This window comes from Corvus hawaiiensis, chromosome 10 (genome assembly GCF_020740725.1).
Source record: "Corvus hawaiiensis isolate bCorHaw1 chromosome 10, bCorHaw1.pri.cur, whole genome shotgun sequence".
NCBI lineage: Eukaryota > Metazoa > Chordata > Aves > Passeriformes > Corvidae > Corvus > Corvus hawaiiensis.
The window spans coordinates 5,432,315-5,453,586 of NC_063222.1; the positions used below are offsets into that span (position 1 = coordinate 5,432,315).

Consider the following 21,272-nt stretch of genomic DNA (forward strand, 5'->3'; position numbering starts at 1 on the left):
CTTTTTTTTTTTTTTTCAGGTGCTAAAAATATTATCAGGAAATTCTTTTCAGGAATGCCGTGTTTTAGGTTACGCTCCAGGCTCAAGGGCTTCTTTGTCTTTACTGGAGCAAAAAAAACCCGAAGCAAAACAAACACACCCACCCTACATTTATTATCGGGAAATGGTTTTACTGGGAGGGGCTGAGCTCCCAGGAAAGTCCCCTAAGCCCCACTAAAAGCACCAATGGTCCTGATTAATTATCAGCTCCTGATGGGTGCTGCCTGCACCACCATGGGCAGATGCAGGGGTGAGGGATCCTGCTGTACTGGGGGGGCTCAGGGCCCTCTCTCACCTCCTGGTACCCAACTTGTCCCATGGCAGGAGCATCTGAGGTGCCAGAGGCAATGTGAGGGAGAACCTTGACCAGCCCCAGCCTGCCACTGGTGCTGCGACAATGTGGGAATCTATTCCCAGCTCCAGAGGTTTTCCACGTTATTCATACCCCCATTGTATAAATATCCTCTGCTGTCAGGATTGTGGGGTACATCTGAAAAGGGGCCAAGGAACAAATTCTGTAAAGAGTGAACAACAGCAGGATTAAGTGAGGACAAGCCATGGACAAAACCATGGAAAGTCTATCTCACCTGGGGCCCCCGCTCTGCCATCAGCATGAGGATGCTCCCAAAATCCTTGCCCATGCCCTGCTGGTGTGGGGAGTGTCATATTTCTGTAGTGGGGGACACAAAGGCATGGGGTGAAAGATGGAGGGCAGAAAGTGGGAAGCAGGGATGCAGCAGCCAGGGGCACGCTGTGGGGGCTCTGGAGCAGCACGGCACCCCCAAGCCCCTGGCAACTCCAACACCTGCTCCCCCTCATAGTGGTCCCAGAGCTGGACCCCAAGATTAGCCTGACTCCTGGGATGCCAGTAAACCTCAGCCAGCACCAGCGGTCCAGGACCACATGTCCCCCAGGCAGGCAGCCCTGTCTGAGCCCTACTGCCGATCCCAGAGAGGTGACCCTGTCACTTTAAAAATCTCTTGGAAGAAAATGTTAAAAGAAAAGGAGAAAAAAAAAAAAAAAAGGATTGAAATCCAAAATAAATAAGCAGCCACATCCGGATTTCTCCCCTAGGACGCTAATAAAGGTTTTATGGGTTTGATATGAATTACCCTCCCTGGCCATTCATCACTGATTTTCTGGAAGGCATTAGGCTGCACGCCCTGGTCCCGGCCCCGGCCTCGGGGGACGCCGTGGTGGGATGCAGCGGGGGCACTGCCATCCTCCCCACACAGCCAACCTGTGGCTCTGGGATGCCAGCTGAGACCCATCTCTTTCGGGGAGTGACTGCAGGGCCATCTTCTGGCCGTTGCCCTCTACCACTTTACACCCGCCAGAGTGAGCCCAGCGCTCCCAAAAGTCCCATCCCCTGGCCCTGCCATGCCAAGCTCAGCTTCCAAGGAACACAGGGATATTGTGGCACTAACCTGCCCCTCTGCCAGGACCAACCCCACAGGGCCATCCTGGGCTTCTCCTGGTAGGTTTTACCTTGAGAAAGGGGAAGGGCAGCCATCCCAAGCATGAGGGGAGGATTTTCTTCCAGGCAGGCTTTGCACAGGAAAGCATCACCATATTCCCCCCATGTTGTCCAGCCCAGCTCCCTGGGATGTTAAATTGGAAGCAGTAAATGGAGCAAGGAGAACAGCTGTGGGCCCCAGCTGCAGACATTTCCTCTGGGCCTGGAGCTGGAGCCAGTGCAAAGCTGGGCTCTGTGCTGAGAATGCTGGGGGGAGTGTGGGGGAAAGCAGCCCTTTCTCCACACCATCTGGCCAAGCTCTGTCCTCTGCCACCCACTCCATCTCCAGGAACAGATGCCCCTTTCTGCCACCCCTTTATGGTGTCCAGCTCTTTGATGGCCACCAAAATGGGGCCAGGACCTGCCACAGCCATCCAAGTGGGCAGTTCTGGTGAGGCTGTCGGGCTGTGGAGGGGATGGTGCAGGTCCCAGGGGTGTCCTGGACTCTCATCCCAGCTTCCCTGGCACTCACAGCTGGAGATGCTCCCCAGCAAAGAACCACATCATAGGTCCCAGAGTGCTAAGCCCTGGTGCTTCCTCCTGCACTCCACAGACACCCAGTAAGGGGGTTGTGAAGGCCAGTGGGCACTAGGTGTGCTACGGGACCAGCTCTCCACTGCAAAGCTGTGCCAGAGGGAGTGGTAGATGCCACCTCCAGGAGCGAGAGATGGAGGCAGAGATCCTTCCGCTCACCCCAAGCCTGTATAAACATCCCTGTATAAATGACCCCTTCCACTGAGCCCCAAACCTGGCATCACAGTTTCAGGGCCACCCCAAATCCACAGGCAGTCACCCCCTGGTTCCTCCAGGCTTCCACTCACAGCCCCGTGCTGGAGCCCCCTGCCTCCCACAAAAGGCAGCCCTAGAAAACCATTGGGAAAGAGCACAAAGCCCTACCCACCCCCCACCCCAGTCAGACCCCGTGCTCGGGGAACGGGACATGTGGAAGGGGCCTGGGGAGCTATTAATGATCCAGAGCGCATTCAGCACGGATGCTTTCAGGCAGAGGGGACTGCAGGTCAGCACATGGTTTGGATTTGGCTCTCTCCTCCCTTCCAGCTAATTGGGCCAAGCCCAGAGAGCGTTCCCTGCGGGTGCCAAACACGTGTGTGGCACAAGCATCACCTCCTGTGGGGGAGAGCTAGTCCTGGAAGCTCCCTCCCCAGGGTGGGAGAGGCAGCCAGGTAGCCCAGGGAGGTGTGCGGGTGTTTGAGGGGACCTGAGGTTTGAACTCGTTATCTGGCCCAGGCTCAAAGAATGCAGCAACAGAGATCATGCGCATAGATGTGGGTGGTGGGAAGGGGCTGGAGAGCAGCCAGGAGGATGGAGGTTACTGCAACACCCAGCTCCCGCTCCCCCAAACCCCCAGCAATGCCTGCCTCCACTCTACAGGGCCAGGGGAACAGGGGGGACCTCTTCCCCTCTCCCATCCTTTCACCTCCTCCTGCCGCCCTGAGACCCTTCTGAATCACATGGCCTGGGTATCTGGTGGCCACGTGTCATCTGAGCTGTGGTGGCAGGGACGTTGCTGGGTTGCAGTTGTGTCCCCTCCCCCCTGCCAGGGGAGTCCCAAATGAGCAGAAGGACATGGGCCTGTGGGGTTCCAGGTGCTGTTGCCCTGGGAAGCTCAGGGTTGTTTGGTGATGCTGGGTGAACACGGTGCCGCTGGGACACAGAAGAGGAGCTGTGGCTCTGCCAGTGACTGCTGACACCAGCACAAATGGGGATGTGCAACCACTGAGGTGGACACAAATCCTCTTCCTTGGGGGAAGCCCTGGCCCAAGGCTCTTGCCCACCACTGCAAAGCCAAGGTTTTGAAATGCTGAGGGTGCTGCTGGCTCTGGAGGGATGGGGATGCTTTCAGGGAGTGCCCCAGCAACCCTGTAGCACCAGGGGTCAGTCACCCTGCCAGCTCAGCTGCCACCCTGTCACTCCCCACACATCTCAGGGGAGGACAGGGACACAGCACTTCACCCAAGGATATCCCTGGCTTCTGGGGCACTCCCAGTGCTGGGAACTGTGCCAAAACCAGGATGTGAGGCTGAAACCAGAGCCTGGTGAGATCCTATCCCCAGTTGAGGCTCCTGCAGCAGGCAGCTGGGTTAACGCAAGTGAAAGCCAACCCGCCACCAGTTTTAATGAAGACTTCAAACCTGCTGTGAAGCCACATCGGCAAGTCAGGCATCACACATGGCTGGGGCTGGCCATGAGCACCTCCAGCATTGCAGCGGAGCATCAGAAAGCAACACCGGCTTTCCCAATCCAGCTGAAAGCTCCTCGGATGTTCTGCTGCTTTGATTATTTGACAGACCATGTTTTTTAAATTATTCTTGTATAAATATTTACGCATTTTTACAAGAACCATGCTTTGAGCAACAGGCCATGGCAGATGAAGGGCCAGAGGGGAGGGGGCTGGATGCTGGGTTGCTCCATCCCGGTTCCGCAGGTCAGCTGGGGGTTGAGCAGGACCGGCAGGGATGCAGGGCAGTGCTCCTGCCGGGGGCCCCGGGGCAGTGCGTGCTGGGTGCTGACAGCACACACCCCCCCACTCCCGCCTCCCCCCAGCCAAAGGTGGCTGTGATGCTGCCTTCTCCCCTCACTCCCCCAGCAGTCCCCTCCCCAGGGAACAGAACCCAGCCAAACAGGGGACGGGCCAGAGGCCAAGCCGCCTGCTACGGGAATACATCACCGGCTGCTGCTGGGAGCCCCATGCAGCCCCACATGCCTTCCTGGCCTCATTCCTGATCAGGTCCGAAAACCACTTCCCGCAGACACCCTGAGCAAGGAAAGCCCCACTGGGCAGCAAGGGCTGTTGGCAGGGTGGAGATCACTTCTCCATTCCCTGCTCCCACCTCAGCACTGCACCCCAGCCCAGCCCTTGCACCTTGGACCAGGCCGAGGAGAAGGCAGTGGGTGCTGGGAACCCCTTAGGGTGTTCTGGAAGAGAAGGGGAAGGGGTGGGAGGGCTCTGGGGCTCCCATATCTGCCCCCAAAGCCCCCAGTCTGTAGGGATAGTGCCTGCAGCAAAGTCTGCTGCTGGATTTCCTGGTGGGGACCCTCTCTGCCAGCCCCATCCTGCTCCCCAGGATTGTTGCTGTGGATTTTGGGAAGGATAAGGGTGAGCTCCCCCCCTCCCCCATCCACAGATGGGATCCACAACCCAGCCTCGAGTTTTCCACCGAGCTCAGCAGAAATTCACCCAGAAGGTCAGTGACCAGAGAAAGGGATGATCCATCATTAAATAAATTGTTTTCATTTCCCAGGATAAAGGGGAGGAAAAAGGGGAGGAGGGGAGGTGTTGTTGGATCAGGACTGGAAAATAAAAGAGCACAAGGCAGGAAAACTGCCCCCTGTACTCCCTGCAGAGAGCAGCCCCAGCTCCTTCCCTGCGCCCTCACAAGGGTTTTACAGCCAAAGCTCTTAATGTGATTATAATAATTATTTCTTTCCTAGCAATTTCACCCCCCCTTTGGTTTTTTTGTTTTTTGTTTTTTTTTAATAAACAGCCTATTTTGAAATGTCACTAGGGGAAGCCAAGACTCCAGCTGAGCCCTGGCCTGGAGGAAGGAGCAGGGGCAAGGGGAGCGTGCGAATGTGTGCGGATTCATGTAGGCAAGCATGTGTGTGCAGGAGTGTGGGCACCCATGGGGACACCCCGCTGCAGCGTGCAAGCACACCCAGGGCTTTGAAAACCTGGCCATGCCCCAGGGATGAACAGACAGGGGATTCTTCTCCCTCCCTCTCAGTCTGGGTGCCCCATTGAACCCCCCCTGTCTCGCACCCCTCATCTCCCACCCCTCTGTGTGGTCCCCCCAAGCCCCAGGGCCGAGCTTTGAAATCTGTTGAAAAGAAACCCTTTTTGCCAAAATAAACAGCCTGTCATGTTAAATTACTCTCTCTTCCTCTCTACCTTCCCTGCTTTTGTCCCCCCTCCCCATCCCAGCTGTTTTGTTGGGGGCCATGCCACTCAGGGGGCTTGTGGGGTGCAGAAGTGTGGGACTTGCAGTGCTGGGGCAGAGCATAACCTACCCCCTGCATCCCAGTGCCCCTGTGCCCCTTTATCTCCTCAACCCACCAGCTCAGCACCCCAGTACCTTTCTGCTGGGTGATGACGGCATCTTGCAGGGCCTGGGGTGCAGCAGTCACACTGCACAACCCTACAGAGAGGCAAGCTGGGTGAGGGACACTGGGGGCTCATTGCAGCTCCTCGCCCACCTCTGCTGTGCCAAGTGCTCCCATGCCGCCAGGATTTTTCCTCTCTCTTGCTTGTACTTGCCCTTTATTTTTGGGGTTGTTTTCTCTCTCCTGTTTCTAACAGAGCAAAAATTCATGGAACCATAAAATGCTGAGATGGAAACAGTGATTAGCTCATTCAGGCCAGACCGTCTGCCAGTACCAGGGCACTTGCCACCAGCCTCCAGTGACTTGTCCAGACAGGACACTGTGCACTCCAGCCATGTCTTCCACAGTCTAACTATGGACCTTCTCGCTAGGAATTTTTTCCCGCTGTCTTTGGGCCAGTAGAAGTGTGCTCAGCTTGGGCTGGTTGTGGGGTTGAGTGTCCAGGTGCTGCCCCAAATGTCCAGCCATGCAGTGTGCCTGCCCTACGGCTCATCCCATGTAGCACAGCCCCAGCCAGGGCTCAGCCACCCACCCATGTGGGATGGAGCTTCTGTCCCCCACTACCTGATCTACAGCATTCCCTCCCCTCGCCAGCTGTGCTCCCTCCTGCTCAGAGCATTGCTCAGCATCTGGCAGCATCTCCAGCTGCTCCCACCTCTTCTGGCTGGCCAGCTTTGTCACCAAACATGCCACTACCCAGCATCACTCTTCCTTCTCACACTGTGCCTGCAGCAGGGTCACTCTCTGTGCTGCCTGTGCCTGGCAGCAGCCAGGAAGATGCTCCTCCAGGGTCTGCGCCTGGCCCCTTGCCTATGGGGGAGAGGAGAGAATGAGGAGGGGAGAGAAAGTGGTAGAGGAAGGGGGAAGGGGAATAGGAAAGGAGAAAAACAGGGTGAAGAACAGGAGGGAGGAAAAGGAAGAAAGAAGCAGGAAGGGAAAGGCAGAAGGGGGAAGGAGGAAAGAGGAAAAGGGGAAAAGGGGAAAAGGGGAAAAGGGGAGGTCCCAGCCTGCAGGAAGGGGCAGAAGGCAGCATTTGCAGCACCAACCTCTTGATTGTGGCACCCAGAGGTCCAAAAAGTGCAGATGTCAAAGGCAGAGATGAGCCGAGGTCACACTCGCTCCTCCTGGCATCAGCACTCTGGCAGCAGGATGTCAGGGCCACGCTGTGGGCTCAGCCAGCACTGTGACAAGAGGGCACGGTTACCCCACTAGCACCAAGACATCTGGGGGGACAGCCATGCTTCCCTGCCCTGCCCAGCCTTACCTTCCCATAGTACCACTCCTGGCTCTCAGTTCAGCTTCTGCATGATGCCCACAGCCCCCTCCAGCATTCCTGCCAGGCACTGACAGAAGGAATGCCCTGGCTGCTGCTGCAGCAGCAGGGACTCCATCCATGACAAAGTGATGCTCCATGGGGACACAGCAACCCTGCCAGCAGTGAGCCATGCCCCACCACCCCCAGAAAAGTGGTGGGCTGCATCTCTCTGCCCTCTTTTTCCCTCATCAAGGCATGAAGCAGTAATCTGTCTTGCCTGGCTTGGGTTCAGCATTCTTCAGGATGAGCCCAAGCCACTCTGATGGGGGTCTGTTGCTTTTGGTCCCTCACTGGGACTCCAGCCAGTTTGTCTTCACATGATGGAGGAGGGTAAGACCTGCACCCTCAGCCCTGGTTGAGACAGCCATTGGTGTGGGGGCCCCCTGCTCAGATGGGGTGAAACCCGAAGCACAGGGCTCAGGTAAGGAGAGCCCATCACCCACTGTCAGGGGTTTAAAAGCTGGCTGAGACTCCCCAGCCCAGAGCACCCACAGCCTCCTGGTAGTAAGAAGCCCGGTGCAGGCTTAATGACTCGAACTGCAGGCGCTCAAGGATGCTCTGTAGGCGGAATCTCTGACCCTTGGAAAGCAGAGCTCCTCCAGTCGGCTGGCAGAAGGGCAGACGACCGTGAGGGACAGACTCCTACCTGCAGGGCAGCTCTTCAGCCACGGGGAACTGAAGGAGGCACAAGGACGAACTGGAAATAACCCTGGGGAGATGCAGAATCTGGGCTGTTTAAAAGGGTAAGCCTGAGCCGAAGGAGGTCTCCCTCCCTTCCTCTGAAGCAGTCCCCACGCTCCTCTCGGGCCCCCTTGCCACACGGACCCCTGCTGCGACAGAGCCTCCCCATTCCCTTGCCTGCTATGACCAAGGGCAGAATCAGGTCGCAGGAAAGCCTGGGAGGGCTGAACCACGCTGTCCTGCTGGGAGAGCCCAGCTTTCCGGCCATAACCACTGAGCTCCGGCTCCAGGCCTGCGAAGCTCGGGAACTGTACCTCTGGAAGGTGACGGCATTCAAAAAGATAACGTGCCCGGAAACCCCCATGCCGGGATTTGTGGGAGACGGGGAGAAGCGAGGGCAGGTCTGAGGGTACGGCCGCAGGCAGCTCGGGATGCCCCGGACCCCGAACCGCGGCCGGGGGCCGGCAGCTCCTGCGCCCCCTGGCAGCTGAGGGACCGCACGGACCGGCCCCGCCGCTCCCAGACCCCTTCCCCCGGCGGGTTTGGGGTAGAAAGCCCCGCTTTGTGCATCCTCCCGGGTCGATCCTCCCGCAGCCCGGCAGGAAACCGCGCCCCGGGCGGGGCCCATCTGCGCAGCGGGGCGGGCTCGCTCGTACAGAGAGGCGCCGGGGGCTGCCGCACCTGGAACGCTGGAGCCTGATGTTCTCCGGGCCAGACAGAGTTGCGCTGGGCCTGCAGGGCTGCTCTGGGCACCGGCAAGGCAGGCTCAGGGTCGTGCAGCCCTTCCACAGCCCCGCAATACGGCCCAGCTCCCGTGGGTGCCGCACGGGTTGGGAGCAGCCGGGCAGGAAGAGCTGAGCTGGGCCGGGGCGGGAGGACAGTGGGTCGCCTTCACGTGGCACTGGCTCTCAGAGGGTGCTGCCGGCACCCTCTGCAGTCCCTGTGCCGAGAGAGGTGTGGGAGAGCACAGCGTGACCCTGGCGTGACCCACCAACTGAGCACTCGCTGTCACCCTTCTGGAGTGCCGGAAGAGGGGCCACGGTGTGACTCAAGCCCCCGCCCTGGGTTCGCCCTGGACTTCTCCCTGAGAGTCACCCAGCACTGGTGCTTGTCACCGCCTGGCTGTGCTTCCCTCCGCCCGCCCCACGCCGGCACCCAGCCCTGCCCTCCCTGCCCACGCACCTTTTTACTCCTGCTCGTAAGATAGCAGCAGAGCTGCCATGGAAGCCAACACTTCCCTCTGGCACAGCTACCTTGGGGTGATCGTGTCCCGCGAGAGGCAGCGGATGGAGCATTTCCAGCGGGCTGAGGACATCCTGCTCACCCTGTTGGAGAGCGTCCATGCCAAGGAACCCCGCTTCCTTGTGGACTACGCCAGGAACCTGGAAGCCTTCGAGTTCGCTCTCTGTGCCTCTGAGGATGCTGTCACTCTCGAGATGCCCCTGCGTATTGACGGCGACACCCTGCACGTGCTGGCGTGCCAGACCTGGGACACCCCAGCCAGGCATCCTTCAGAGCCGAACACCTGCTATCTGGAAGTGTGCTCTCCAGGGACTGGTTTGGAGGACTGGACTGACGTTGTGGATGTGATGGAGCACGGAGGTGGTGTGGGGTGCCTGGTTCCAGGCAAAATCCTGCAGCACCTGAAAGAGCTCCTTGTTTCAGCCATCGTGCACTGCCAACGCCTCTTCCTGCTTCAGCCAGGTGCGTACGCTGGCAGGGCGCTTCCCAGCCAGGCGCTGCCTCCAGTACTGCCGGGAAGCCCAGCTTCCCAGCTTGGCAGTGATCCCCGTGCAAACATGCTGGGACGTATGTTCCTGGGCGTGTGGCCCACCCAAAACCTGCAGGAGCAGGTGAGCGAGCACCTTGCTGTGTGCTGGGATAGGCTTTGCCCTCAGCTGAGGAAGGGGAGATGCAAACTATTCCCTGCCATCCCATGGCATCAGAGTCATCCTCAGGCATCTTCACCTGGGGCAGGTGGCACCCTTCTTGGTGGGTGCAGGGTTCTGCTGTTAGTCCCCAGCTAGGGTTTGCTCAAGGACTTGGTGTGCTTGGTTTACCCTAACCACATTCTCCCCTTCCTCTCTTGGCCTCCAAGTGCCCACTGCTCCCTGGAGGAGGCTGTTTGGAGAGTGAGCTGGGAGTGCATCATAGCTGGACCAGGACCCCGGAGCATGGGTCTGACTCTGTGAGCACATGGGCCCCAGCTGGCAGCAGTGTCTTCGGAAAAGACATGGTGGGAAGGGACCTTGGGAAATGCCCATAGCAATTCCATAAGCTTCTTCCTGCATTTTCATCTCCCAGTGTGCTTCTTGATGTAAAGCTCAACCAGGGTGAAAGGGTGATGTGAGAGGACCCTCAGTGGGTCTGAAGGTCTCTTAACCCAGTCCCAGCAGGTCCACCATTCCCTCTTTCCTCCGTGGCCAAGCCAGTGACCTTCATCTTCCTCCACCCCCACAAAGCAGTGGACCTTTCCTGATCCATTTTTCTTGGACTGCACTGCTTTTCTTGGCACTGTTCAGCCACCCAGAAGCACAGCTCAGTTTGATTGCTTGAGACTTCCTGCTGTGCCTGACCTTGAGCCCCGCGATGCTTCTTGCTTTAAAACCACCCCGGCATAGTTGGGAGAGGGGTTTTAGCCGGGGAACTGCAACCAAACAGCAGCACTGGAAAGGGATGAGTCGAGTGGGGTGGGACGTGGCCACGGCGCTGCAGCGCATACCTGGTTCAGCCTGCGGGACCGGCTGTGCTAACCTCCTCACTGCTGCCAAACCCTCTCCATCTAGGTGACATCAGTGCTGAAAACCTGCGGGAAGAGGCCATGGAGCTCTCCCTGCTGATCCGTGGCAGCTGGAAGACCATTCGCTTTGACATTGTTCCCGTGGTGAGGAGACAGCAAGAGCCGCTCCGGCTCCAGGGGCGGCAGAGCGACAGGGGCTTCCCTGAAGGCAGCCTCAGGAAGGCCACAGAAGAGGCCCACTTTGTCCCTGCCTCTCCCCACTGCTGGAGGTGAGAGGCTTGGCTGCACAGCAGGGTGGTCCTGCGCCAGTGATCCCCCCCTGGCTGGCAGCACTGCTGGGTGTAAGCAAAAAGAGGTTGGGAAAGGGCGGGGACGTGTCAGCACGGGTTGAAGTCACCCCCTCATGATGCCCAAACCCTCTTTCCTATGTTGGAGAAAAAAACCTCAGCCAAGTTTCAGACAGCTCAGGTAAAGAGGGGGAAGGCAACTGAAGAAGCCCCCTGAAATTATTCACAGGAGCTGAACCCTGACTGTGCAGAGGGTGGCAGCTCTCAGATCCCTGCTTGGGCTTCAGAGACAAGCCTGGGCACCTGGCAGCAGCAGGGTGATGAGGTGCCTCCCAGGGTGGGCTGCAGGGTGGAATGGGGCTGCACTGACATGTATCTTGCCTGCCAGCACAACTGCCCGGCCCCATCGAGGGGTTGAATAGCTAGCTGGACCAGTCCATATTTATTTTGGGAACAAGGTGGTCCAGCTGGATGCTCGGCCCCTCGTTGGGAACCAACCCAGCCTCCCCTCTGGGGCAGCCTGCAGCCCTCTCCACTACACCTAGGGGAGCACAACCTCACTTCGCCCCACTCTTGCTCCTCCTGGGAAGGCAGGAGCTGCTCAGCAGTGTTCCCATCTCACTCCACACCTCTCAAGTTCTGCTCTGCCAGAGGCAAGTGCAGGGGGTAAATCCAAGATGCTGCACGACTGGAACCATGTGTGTGGCATGGGGAGATCCCCCTCACCACATGAAGTCACTGCAGGCGTCCTCTCCCCATCCTGGGAGGATGCAGGTCTTCATCTCCCTTCCCACCAGACTCCTCTCTTCCTCCAGATCCTCCACTCACCTTCCCATCCTGAAGCTGCTCCGAGCAGTGGACACCCTGAAGGGACCCCGTCTGGACAGCCTTCGCCTGCTCGACCAGCTCCGTGACCAGGACTGGGGAGGGGAGGCTGGGAAGGGCAGTCTCACTTTCAACCACCTGAAGGTAGGTTAGTTCTGCTGCCTGGGGCCGTGGCTCTCTGGGGAAGCAGAGCCAAGACTGCTCCCCTGCAGAAGAGCTCCAGCAACAAGGGCTGGTGCCTGCAGTGCTTTGGGGTGTACCAGCTCGTGGCTGTGTCTGGAAGGGATGCGTGCTGCTGCTGGCCATGGTTAGAGGGCTTTGGTCCTTATTCCTTGGATTGAACCAGCAACCCCCAGCCAGAGACACTTTGTGCATTCAGAGGTGGGGCTCTGCACTGATGTGCAGGGCATCATCCCCTGGCCCAGGCTGCCTGTGTCTGCTGGGGATGGCATCCCTGTGCTGCCATGGACGTGCCTGTACAGGCTGAGGGTGGCATTGCTGCTGACAAAAAGCCTCCTCTCCCCACCCAACCTGTTTTCAACATTCTGGAGCCATGCCAACTGGCCAGGCTGGGGACAGCTCGTGGTGACACAATCCAGGTGTGCCCTGCCTTTTGATGGCTCTCCAAGCCATCAAGGGTCAAGAAGGGTGCAAGGATGTTTTCTGCTTACAGAATGGCTCCAGCTCCAAGTAACCCAAATCCTGCGTACTTTGCTTTGTGTTGCACTCTTTGATGTTTTGGGGGTGGTGGTTGTGGGTTTTTTTTTTTGAAGAAAAAGGGCACATGTATGCACCTGACCTTCAGAAAAGTATCATCTGCTCTGGCCCTCATGGATTCAGCCCCACAGGTCATTACATGGTGACCTGCAGGGTGTGAAGGGTGGGCCTTCCTGGGATCAGGCCTTGTGCCTGATCCTGTGCTCTTTTCTCCCTCCTCACAGATGGTGTTGCTGTGGAGCACAGAGCTCTTCCCCTCCCCGGAGGACTGGCAGGACATAGAAGGCTCTGTCTACCGGCTCTTGGTGATCCTTCTCCGCTGCCTGGCCACCCAGCACTTGCCCCACTTCCTGAACCCAGAGGAAAACCTCTTCCAAGGAGCAGCCCCAGACCTTGCCTCCCTCTACCATATGGTCGAGAGCTTTGCCTGGGACCCCCAACGCTTCCTTCACTTCCATTTTGGCCTCCATGCGTGCAGTGGCAGCTGGCAGGCAGACCCTGACACCCGAGCCCTCCTGCAGCTCCCCGCAGAGGATGGGTCCTACTGGGACACAGCCTACTTTGACATGCTGCTCAGCCAGGTAACCCCAGCCCTTCAGCTGATCTCGTGAGGCAGCACCAGAAGCCACCTGGGCTAGGAAGTTTGGGATGCGCTGGAATTGGCCCCACCGAGCCCTCTGGCATGCTGTGGAGGCTGTGGGAGGCTGGCAGTGCTGGAGCATGGAGCTCAAGCAGAGTGGGAAGCCCTCTCCCCTCACTTCCCACCTGCCTTTAGTTTCAGGTGTACCGGATCCAGGACAGTGCACGCCGCTCAGCAGTGTCCCAGCTCCTCTCCAAGATCCGTCAAGAAATCCCTCAGCAGAGATGAGTGGGACCCTGCTGCTGCCCCGTTGGGGTGTCTCGAAATTCGGGGGGGTGCAAGGAGAGCTACAGGGCCAGGGAGCAGCATGCTGCTGTGTCACTTTATTGGGGAAAGGTGGTGTGGGGGAGTGAGCACATCTGCTGCAGCTGGGGGGCATACACAGCCTCTTGACTGCCCTGGTGGACCTGGGCACTGGGTGCTTCGTCCCATGGTACAGAATCTGGAGGGGGATGGCTGGCATTCTGCACTGCAGGGTAGGGAAGGCTGAGGTTGTTGGTGATGGGAGGGGAAGGGACCTATGGTCAGATCCTGCATCCAGCCCTCTGTCAGCTTGCTGAGGGTCAGCATGCCCTGGGGTCAGAGGAAGGGAAAGAACTGAGGGGCCAGGCTGTTGGGGTGATGAGAGAAGGGGTTTTGAGCCATGTTTCACATCTGCTGAGCACAGCCCTCTCCTCCATGCCCCGTGCTATCCCAGCTTCTTTCACTGTGGCCTGGCTTGCTGGGTGTTGCCGTGTCTCCTGCCAGCATCCCAGGGAGGCAGTGGAGTCCCTCTGCTGCCAGCTGTCTGCAGCCAGGCGTGCGGGGCAGTGCCAGGCCGCCTCCCCCAGCCTCCCCCTCCCCGGCAGGGGTGCTCACAGCCTGCTGCGGTGGCAGCGGTTCAGGGCATCTTGCAGGGCTCGAAGCACTCGGTCCACGTTCGCACCGGTTGAGTTGCAGCCCATGAGGCCGATGCGCAGGACCTGGGAGGAGAAGGGTGAGCGTCTCCCTGCAGGACCCACCTTTGTGACTGTGCCTCGGCAGTCCCGTGCGGAGCGGGGGACACGCAGCCGGGCATGAGCGGTTGTGCACCGCTCCTTTGCTCGTGTTTAACTCACACCGTTCCTATAAAGAGGTGTCACCCCGCTAATTACGTGCGTGGTTATTCAATGAGGTGGTGATTGTGTGTGGTTGTGCTGCTATGCGTTGCTCCGGGCAATGGGACACAGCCAGCCGCACTCGCTGTCGGCAGCCAGACAGGGGCAGGGCATGTGGGGTTCGGTGCCCAGCCATGGGCAGCAGGAGGGGAGGACTCTGCCCACCTTGTCCACCGTGGGGCCCAGGCCCCCGGCGATCTCCACGCCGTGGCTGTCCATCAGAAAGGCTGTGATGTCCTTCCAGTTGTAGCCCTCAGGCACCCTGACAGTGGTGATGGTGGGAAGTCTGGCCTTCTGAGGAAGAGAGAAACTGGGTTCAATCCCACGGCCCCTGGTGACCCCAGCACGCTGCCAGGGGAGAGCATCTCTGAGCGGGGAGCTTTTTCTCTGGCATCAAAAGCTGCCCAGACAGGCACATCTCCAGCTGCACAGGGCTGAGTCCTCATGCTGCCCCTACTCTGTGGTGGTGGTGGTGGGCTTGCCCTGCACCCACCTCCTCCTTCACAAACAGCTCAAGTCCCAGGTCAATCAGACCCTGGCACAGCTGGGTGCAGTTGGCCCGGTGTTGCTCCCAAGAGCTCTCCAGACCCTGTGGGCAGAGAGCAGAGAGAAGGTCTCTGCTGCTGACAGGCATCTTCTGGCACCCTCTGCTCCTCCAAGCCCCATGGGCACTGCTGGTGCTCCCCTGCCTGTCTGGTGCCACTAACCAGTTCTGCCAGAATGGCCAGGCCTTCCCGCAGGCTGAAGAAGCTGTTGATGGGTGCCGTGTGGTGGTACCTGCAAAACTCAAGGGGCACCCAGAGGAGTTCAGCTTGGCTGCAGCACAGCAGCCCCTTGCTCGTGGTCGGGGAAACCGAGGTACAGCATCCTTCCTCCTCATCACCCAGTGCTGAGAGCTGTGACCAGCAGCCAGGGTGATGGGGAGGCAGGGCCTGAGCCCTGAAGGGCAGGCAGCCCCCGGGACAGGACAAAGGCTGGGTGGGGAGTGGTTGCAGCCGTCTGTAACAAGAGAGCCTGCCCTCACCTCCGCGGCTCCCCGTCACAGCCCCAGTAGTTTGCCAACCAGCCCATGTCCAGATAGAAGGACAGGGGCTTCATTTTCCTCTTCAGCAGCTTCTCCCTGGCAAAACAGAGTACTGGGGAGAGGTCGGACCTTGACCCCACCAGCTCCAAGGTGGGATCGGTCCTGTGGGAGGGAGGACTCCCCTAAAGCAAGTGCAGATTATGGCTCCAGCTCGCCGTCACTGCCCAGGGATGGGATGGGCTCTACCCCCACAGCACTGCTGCTGGGCATACTCGCCACAGAGCGGGACTGAAGCAGGTGGCTGGCAAAGGAGAGAGGCAACAGCCTCCCCCAGCCCCATCGCCTTCCACCCTGGTGAGGCTGGGCTGCTCTTACCTGGCTCGCTCACTGAATGAGATGGGGGCAGTGCCGGGGGGTGCATTGAGGACTTTCTGGGAGCCCGAGTACAGGACATCGATCTCTGCCCGAGAGGGAAGACAACTCCTTAGGAATCAGAGGCTCCCAGCAGGGAAACACTGAGCCCTCCAAGCTAGCTGCAGGTGGTAGGTGGGAAGCACAAGGATGGCACACACTGCAGGTCTTACTTGTGTTCAGGCTGCTTTGGGAGGCCCCCTGTACTGCTGATGGTCCCCCAGGGGGAACAGGCTCTCTGGCTGCAGCTGGACCAGTTTCTAGTGCTGCTAGCCAAAATGCAGGCAGAGGGGCTGATCCCACTGCTCTCTCTCCCTGTCCCAGGCACGAGCCCCTTTGTCCCCTGGTTGCCCATGATGGCACTGTGGCTCTTACCCTGCTGGTCCATGAAGATGGGGGCTCCCCCAAGCGATGCCACTGCGTCCACAAGCAGCAGGCAGCCATGCCTGTGGGAAGACAGAGCTCAGCCTGGTGCTCCTGCCACCTCTTCTTGCCACGCCTCTGCCTACAGCCCTGGCACCCTGGTCCCCACAGGGGCTGTGTGTCTCACTGGCACCAACCACTTCCAGCACAGCACAGCAGAGCCAGAGAAAAGCCCAGCACATATAAATCCCCGGGCCCAAATCCCCAGTGGTGACCTTGGGGTGCCCTCAGTTGCTGCGGGTGCCCACCAAGCACTGACCGGTGGCACAGCTCGCCCAGCCCCTCCAGTGGCTGCAGCACCCCTGTGGAGGACTCGCCGTGGGTGATGAAGAGCACCAACGGTTTGTGTTGCACCAGGCCCTGCACGACACAAAGGAAAGGTGACCACACTGGAGGTCACCTTGTGCCCTCGGCATAGTGGCCAGCACTCACCTGCTCAATGTCTTGTGGAGTGAAGTACTTGCCTGGGGGCTTCAGCAGCTCATAGACATTGGCTCCTGGGGGGAATTTGGGCAGAGGAGAGTGAGGTTTGGGCATGCTTCCCAGTGGGCAGGCACCTGCTCCATGGGGCAATTGGTCATGCATGAACCAGGAGCAGAGCTGCCTGCCAGAGTCTGGCCTCCTGCAGATTTGCCCAGTGGAAAAGCCATAAAGCACCATACACAGAGGGACATGACTCTTGGAAAAATCCTGGAGTGCTCTCTAGGAGAGTGCTCTCTGGCTTTGTAAGCCATGTCACTGAGCATTGCCAGGATTGCGACAGCAAACTGGGGCATCCTGCCTTCAAGCCCAGTCCCCTCAGCCCGGCCATGCCATCTGGCTGTTCCCAGCATACCCAGCCTCCTGGCAATATCGGCGGCACGTTGTCCCCAGATGCCGTTGATGGCCACCAGCACAGTGTCACCAGGCTCAAGCAGGTTGAAGAGGGCGGCCTCCATGGCACAGTGGCCGCTGCCGCTGATGGCCAGGGTCAGCCGGTTCTGCGTCTGGAAGGCGTACTGGATGCCTGCCTTGATCTCATCCATCACCTGCGGCAGCGGAACACTGGCCAGCACTGCTATTGCTCCTCTTGCCCCAGCAGAACTGTTCCAGTTCCTTCTGGGGGTGAGGAAGAGGAGGGCAGGGAAGGAAAGCTGGGCTGGGGCAGCTCACCTGCAGCACTTCAGGGTGCATGTGGCCCAGGAGCTGCCGACCACCCGCAGCCTGGATGCGGGGGGGCACATTGCTGGGCCCTGGCCCGAGCAGCAGCCTCTCTGGCACGGCCAGGGGCCGGAGCAGTCCCTGGGGTGGGGGAACGTGGAGCAGGCTGGTGGCCATGCCACGACGTGCTGTCCCTAGGAGCTGAGCCCAGAGAAGAGGAGCAGTGGAGGCTGCCTGAGCAGCAGCCAGCATTGCAGCAATGTATCCTATGTCGGCAGTGTCCAGTGTCCCCACGGACCTTGACCCGGAATTCAGTGCTCCCCGCTACCAGTCTGGACTCTACCCCTGGTTGCCTCCTCTGTCTGGTTAATGTGTCACCAGTGCTATCCCTGCTGTTTTGGGCCCCCTATTTTGGGGGTGCCCCCTTGCTAGTGCTCAGGGCATTGCTCCCCAAGTATGCCAGCCTCGGGGACTCCCAAGCACCCAGGCAGTCCCTGTTCCCATGGCCCCCACAACACCAGGGCTAATGATTCCCAACAGTGTCCCAGCAGGTGGGATCCCTGCTCTGAGCACCCAGATCCTGTGCCAGGATGGTTGTGCTGGTCTGACACAGCTGCCAATGGTCATAGCTCCTCCTGCAGCACGAAGATCCTGTTGACCAGGGCTCCCTGTCCAGGGACCTGCCTTGCAGAGGGACATCTGGCTGGGTGACAGCCTGAAGGAGGCTGGCCAGTGGGCTGATGTGCTCCAGGGCAGAGCTATGGACTGGGACACGGACACAGTCCCTGCCACAGCGAGCTGTGCTCTGCAGGCTCAGCCTGGATCATGAGCATCCCAGTGTATCCTGATGATGCCACAGGCCCTTGTGGCAGTTGGATACGCTGTTACCTGCTATGGGTACCCACAGCACATTGCATCGTGCCCATCCTCTGGCACATTCTCTGCCATCCATGCCCTGAAATGAAAACAAGCTGCCCGCTGCGAGCTTCAGCAGATCCATGAGTGGGTCCTGTCCAGAGGAGCCCCTCAGTGAGCAAAGCTTTGGCTAGGGATGACAGAATAAGTGTGAGAATTCCCACCCAGCAGAGCTGGCACCAGTGGCCGCTGCTGAAGACAGATGGGACAGAGGCATGGGGCCGGCAACAGTGCCAGGTGAGAGCACATCTGCCCAGCAGCTGGATGGCTGTCACTGAGAGGAGCTGGGGGCAGATGTGTTTGCTCCCGCATGGATGATGGAAGCCACAGTCAGCCTGGGGACTGCTGCCCAGCCATCATCCCACCAAAGCGATGGCGCCATATCGGGTGAAGATCTCCCCGCTGCCTGTCCTCTAGGGAGAGATTTGGGGCATGGCTGGGGCGGGGACCCGACGCGTGGCCTCGGGGCTGCCGTGGGGCGAGGGTGGCCGTGCTGCTGGAAACAGCTGGCAGCGAAGGAATAATCCGCTTTCTGCGCTGGCTCTGAATCCCGGGCGCAGATGGGAAGGAGCGGCCGTGCCCCGGACGGCGGGCGGGGGCTCGGCGGACGGAGGAGCGAATTGACGGCGCCGGGGCCGGGGGCACAGGAAAGCCCTGGCGGGGGCCGCACCTCGGAATATTGCGCCGGGGAACAGGGGTAGCGGTGTACGGTCCGGGGTACTGGGGTATCGGGGTACCGGGTACCGGGTACCGGGTACCGGGCCGGTGCCGGTTGCCAGGCGACGGCAGCAGAGAGCGGCCCCGCCCCGCCCCGCCCCGCCCCGCCCCGCCCCGCCCCGCCCCTGCGGCGGTTCCGCAGCGCTCCCGGGGCCGGGGGATGCGCTGACGTCACCGCTCCATCCCCGAGCGCGCCCTCCCGGTCCCCGCGTCCCCCTCCGGACGGCGGCGGCGGCGGCGGCCGCCAACCAGCGCGTGGGGCGGGGACCGCAGGGGCGGGGCCGCCGCTGCCACCCGCACCGGCACCGGCACCGACACCAGCACCGCATCGCATCGCATCTCACCGCGACGCTCGGCCTCATGCCGGCGCACCCCGCCCACGGCTGAGCGCTGCGCCCCTCCGAACCGGGCGCGGCCACGGGCACGGCCAGGGGCATCACAGGTAGGGGCGGGCGGCATCGCGCAGGACGGGGCAGCCCCGCCGCGCCCCCCGGGCGCTGGCCGAGGGGGGAACCGGGGCTTCTCCGGGGTGGCGGTGCCGCCCCTCGTGGCCCCGGCGGGGGCGAGGCGTGGCGGGGGGGAGCGGGATGCGCATCCCCGAGGGTCCGGCGGGGCGGAGGGGCTGCGGCCGGTGGCCATTTTGCGGGGCCCCCCATGCTCAAAGTTGAGGGGGGGGAGAACTGTCCTCGGGTCCCCAGCGCGGTGACCGCCGGGTGCCGCCCCGTCTTCCAGAAGGATCCAGCTGGGGAGGGGGGGCCCTGCCCGCGGATGAGGAGACGCCTCTGTCGCCCCGGCCCCAGCCAGGGTGCGAAGGGGGAGGATGCCATCCCCGCAGCCCATGGCGGGGGGCATAGTAACCCCTTGTTACCCCAGAGCCAACCCTGCTCTTCCCTCCGGGGCGGATGGCTCTGGTTATGCAGCTGAGCCATCTTGCGTCATCATCATAATGCTTCAGAGTTAGCGGCAGCAGCGCTGGAGGGAGTGGTGGATGCCCCACCTGGGGCTCTCGCCGCGGGTAGCTGGCAAAGGTACGGCGATGCTGGGACTCTTCTTGGCCCCCAAGGACGAGCAGCTGCCGGTGACCTTGCGCTGTGGAGTGGCTGGACAAGGGCCGCCATGTCACTGCGGGCCAGTGCAGTGGCTGCTGGCTGTTGAAGGGGCAGGTCCCGGGGTGCAGGGCTAGTGCAGAGCTCCACGCTTGGTCATCCAGGTTCCCAGGGAGCAGCCCTGCACCTGCCCTATTGTCTCACTCCTCTGCTTCTTTCTCCTCCTCTTCCTCCTCCTCCTCCCCCTCTTCCCTCATGGGGCAGTGACCCCTCCCCTAGATCCTGCAGACCCCGTGTGAGCTGGTCCGCTGCCTGCTCAGGTCCCATGCGACAGCATCAGGGCTCGGGGAGGACAAGGAACGAGCCGAGCATCTCCCCTACCACCCCACAGCCAGGCATCCTTCCATGCCCCAGCACCCAGAGCAGCCCCATGCAGGTGGCCTCTGTGGCACTGGGGGGGCAGGGAGGCAGCAGACCCTCCTCCTCCCCTGGGTATGGCCAGGGGTGTGGTGGCTCTGCCATCTCGGCATGCTGCTGCTGACCTCCATTTTGTCTGGGAGGTGGCAGCTGGCGCTGGCAAAGATGCTGCCACCACCCTCCGCCTCCCTGCGTGTGGCAAGAGCTGCAGCCCCTCAAGCCCTGGGTTGTATGGGAATCTGTTGTCCACCCCCTTCCTGGCTACCCTTCTCTGTGCCCAGCAATGCTGGGCACCCACTGGCGCTCACAGCCTTTTCTATGCAGCTTTTCCCTGCTTGGGGTTTGAGTGTCTGGAAGAGAGGATGGAGGGAGCAAGGATGGCAGGTGGGGTTACTTTGCAGCAGAGACGGGGAGCAGAACCCCTCATCCACATCCTTACATTTGCTGCCTGCAAACTGAATCTGCATGGGAATTCTCAGGCAGCTGCAAACTCTGCCCTGAAGCTGTGTCCCGCACTGGGGTGGGCAGGAGGTGAGGAGGGACAGGGCAGCATGCCTGTGGCAGCACTGGGGAAGCAGGGGCTGGATTTCATCTGAGCATGGGGAGCACTTGCCCTTGTCCTGGGCTGTCCTCTGAGCTGCTTCCCTGCCTGCAGGTGCTGCTCTGGAGAAAACTGCACTGTCATGGTCCCTTGTCCTGTGTGGGGCGGGAGGTGGGTGAGGAGCTTGGCTGGCAGGCGTTGATGGTGCCATGTCATCCGGCAGCATGTTCCCTGCTGCCCTAGAGGCAGGACAGAGTCCCGTGGTCCCAGTCAGAGCTGGGGGGCCCCAACAAAGGGTGCAGGGGAAGGACTCACCACAACAAAGCCTGGCAGCTGCTGAGAATACACTGGTGCAGCTAGACAGGGCATCCACCCTCGCCACTGAGGTGTCATGGGGTTGGATGCGTGCAGACAAAGGGAAACTCACCTTGGATTTCCCTGCGTGCAGGCAGCTCATCATCTGCTGTAGCTGGGGGACTGGCAGCATAGCACACTCCTTAGCATCCTTTGGGGAAGAGCTTGCTTGTTGGTGGCACCTGGGGACAATGCTCCCTGTCCCATTGGTCACCTCTCAGCAAGGGATGCTGCCAGCTGGTAGCCCTCGGACTTAAGAGAGGTTT

At 60.4% G+C, this 21,272-nt stretch overlaps 3 protein-coding genes and 1 long non-coding RNA gene across 31 annotated transcripts in view; 2 read left to right on the forward strand and 2 right to left on the reverse strand.

Moving 5' to 3' along the window:
* Nucleotides 1-5,379: 5,379 nt before the first annotated feature.
* Nucleotides 5,380-8,980, reverse strand: LOC125331094. 2 transcript variants are annotated; one of them, XR_007205858.1, is made up of 5 exons: nt 8,856-8,980; nt 7,639-7,701; nt 6,942-7,020; nt 6,724-6,858; nt 5,380-6,487 (listed from the first exon to the last, which is right to left on the reverse strand). It is a non-coding gene; the product is annotated as an uncharacterized LOC125331094 (long non-coding RNA). The 2 variants fall into 2 exon arrangements; XR_007205857.1 differs by having other exon boundaries at nt 6,942-7,701.
* On the forward strand, nt 8,353-14,011 carry MAB21L4 (mab-21 like 4). Its single transcript, XM_048314978.1, has 5 exons — nt 8,353-9,377; nt 10,460-10,682; nt 11,516-11,669; nt 12,467-12,823; nt 13,018-14,011. The coding sequence occupies exons 1-5, from the start codon at nt 8,894-8,896 to the stop codon at nt 13,108-13,110; spliced, it is 1,311 nt and encodes a 436-aa protein (XP_048170935.1). The 5' UTR covers nt 8,353-8,893; the 3' UTR covers nt 13,111-14,011.
* AGXT (alanine--glyoxylate and serine--pyruvate aminotransferase) lies at nt 13,179-17,323 on the reverse strand. The gene is made up of 11 exons (XM_048314979.1): nt 17,029-17,323; nt 16,712-16,904; nt 16,309-16,373; nt 16,136-16,236; nt 15,829-15,899; nt 15,418-15,502; nt 15,043-15,138; nt 14,726-14,795; nt 14,512-14,607; nt 14,184-14,312; nt 13,179-13,844 (listed from the first exon to the last, which is right to left on the reverse strand). The coding sequence occupies exons 1-11, from the start codon at nt 17,266-17,268 to the stop codon at nt 13,737-13,739; spliced, it is 1,254 nt and encodes a 417-aa protein (XP_048170936.1). The 5' UTR covers nt 17,269-17,323; the 3' UTR covers nt 13,179-13,736.
* Nucleotides 17,324-18,930: 1,607 nt separating this feature from the next.
* The window catches only part of KIF1A (kinesin family member 1A), a 41,291-nt gene continuing 38,949 nt past the window's right edge, over nt 18,931-21,272 (forward strand). For 19 of the 27 annotated variants that reach the window (XM_048313977.1, XM_048313978.1, XM_048313980.1 and 16 more), the window contains exon 1: nt 18,931-19,090. The gene's annotated coding sequence lies outside the window, so the exon portion shown is untranslated. The remainder of the gene's footprint in view (nt 19,091-21,272) is intronic. The other 8 variants (XM_048313998.1, XM_048313999.1, XM_048314003.1 and 5 more) reach the window with 1 other exon arrangement.

Excerpts from the sequence above, each read along its gene's own strand:
- MAB21L4 (XM_048314978.1), top strand. The coding sequence starts at position 8,894 with ATGGAAGCCAACACTTCCCTCTGGCACAGCTACCTTGGGGTGATCGTG. Across the intron at positions 9,378-10,459 it reads CCTCTTCCTGCTTCAGCCAG|GTGACATCAGTGCTGAAAAC; the intron begins GTGCGTACGCTG and ends CTCTCCATCTAG. Across the intron at positions 10,683-11,515 it reads GCCTCTCCCCACTGCTGGAG|ATCCTCCACTCACCTTCCCA; the intron begins GTGAGAGGCTTG and ends CTCTTCCTCCAG.
- AGXT (XM_048314979.1), bottom strand. The coding sequence starts at position 17,268 with ATGCTGGCTGCTGCTCAGGCAGCCTCCACTGCTCCTCTTCTCTGGGCT. Across the intron at positions 15,900-16,135 it reads CTGGGCGAGCTGTGCCACCG|GCATGGCTGCCTGCTGCTTG; the intron begins GTCAGTGCTTGG and ends GTCTTCCCACAG. Across the intron at positions 15,139-15,417 it reads TCATTCAGTGAGCGAGCCAG|GGAGAAGCTGCTGAAGAGGA; the intron begins GTAAGAGCAGCC and ends CTGTTTTGCCAG.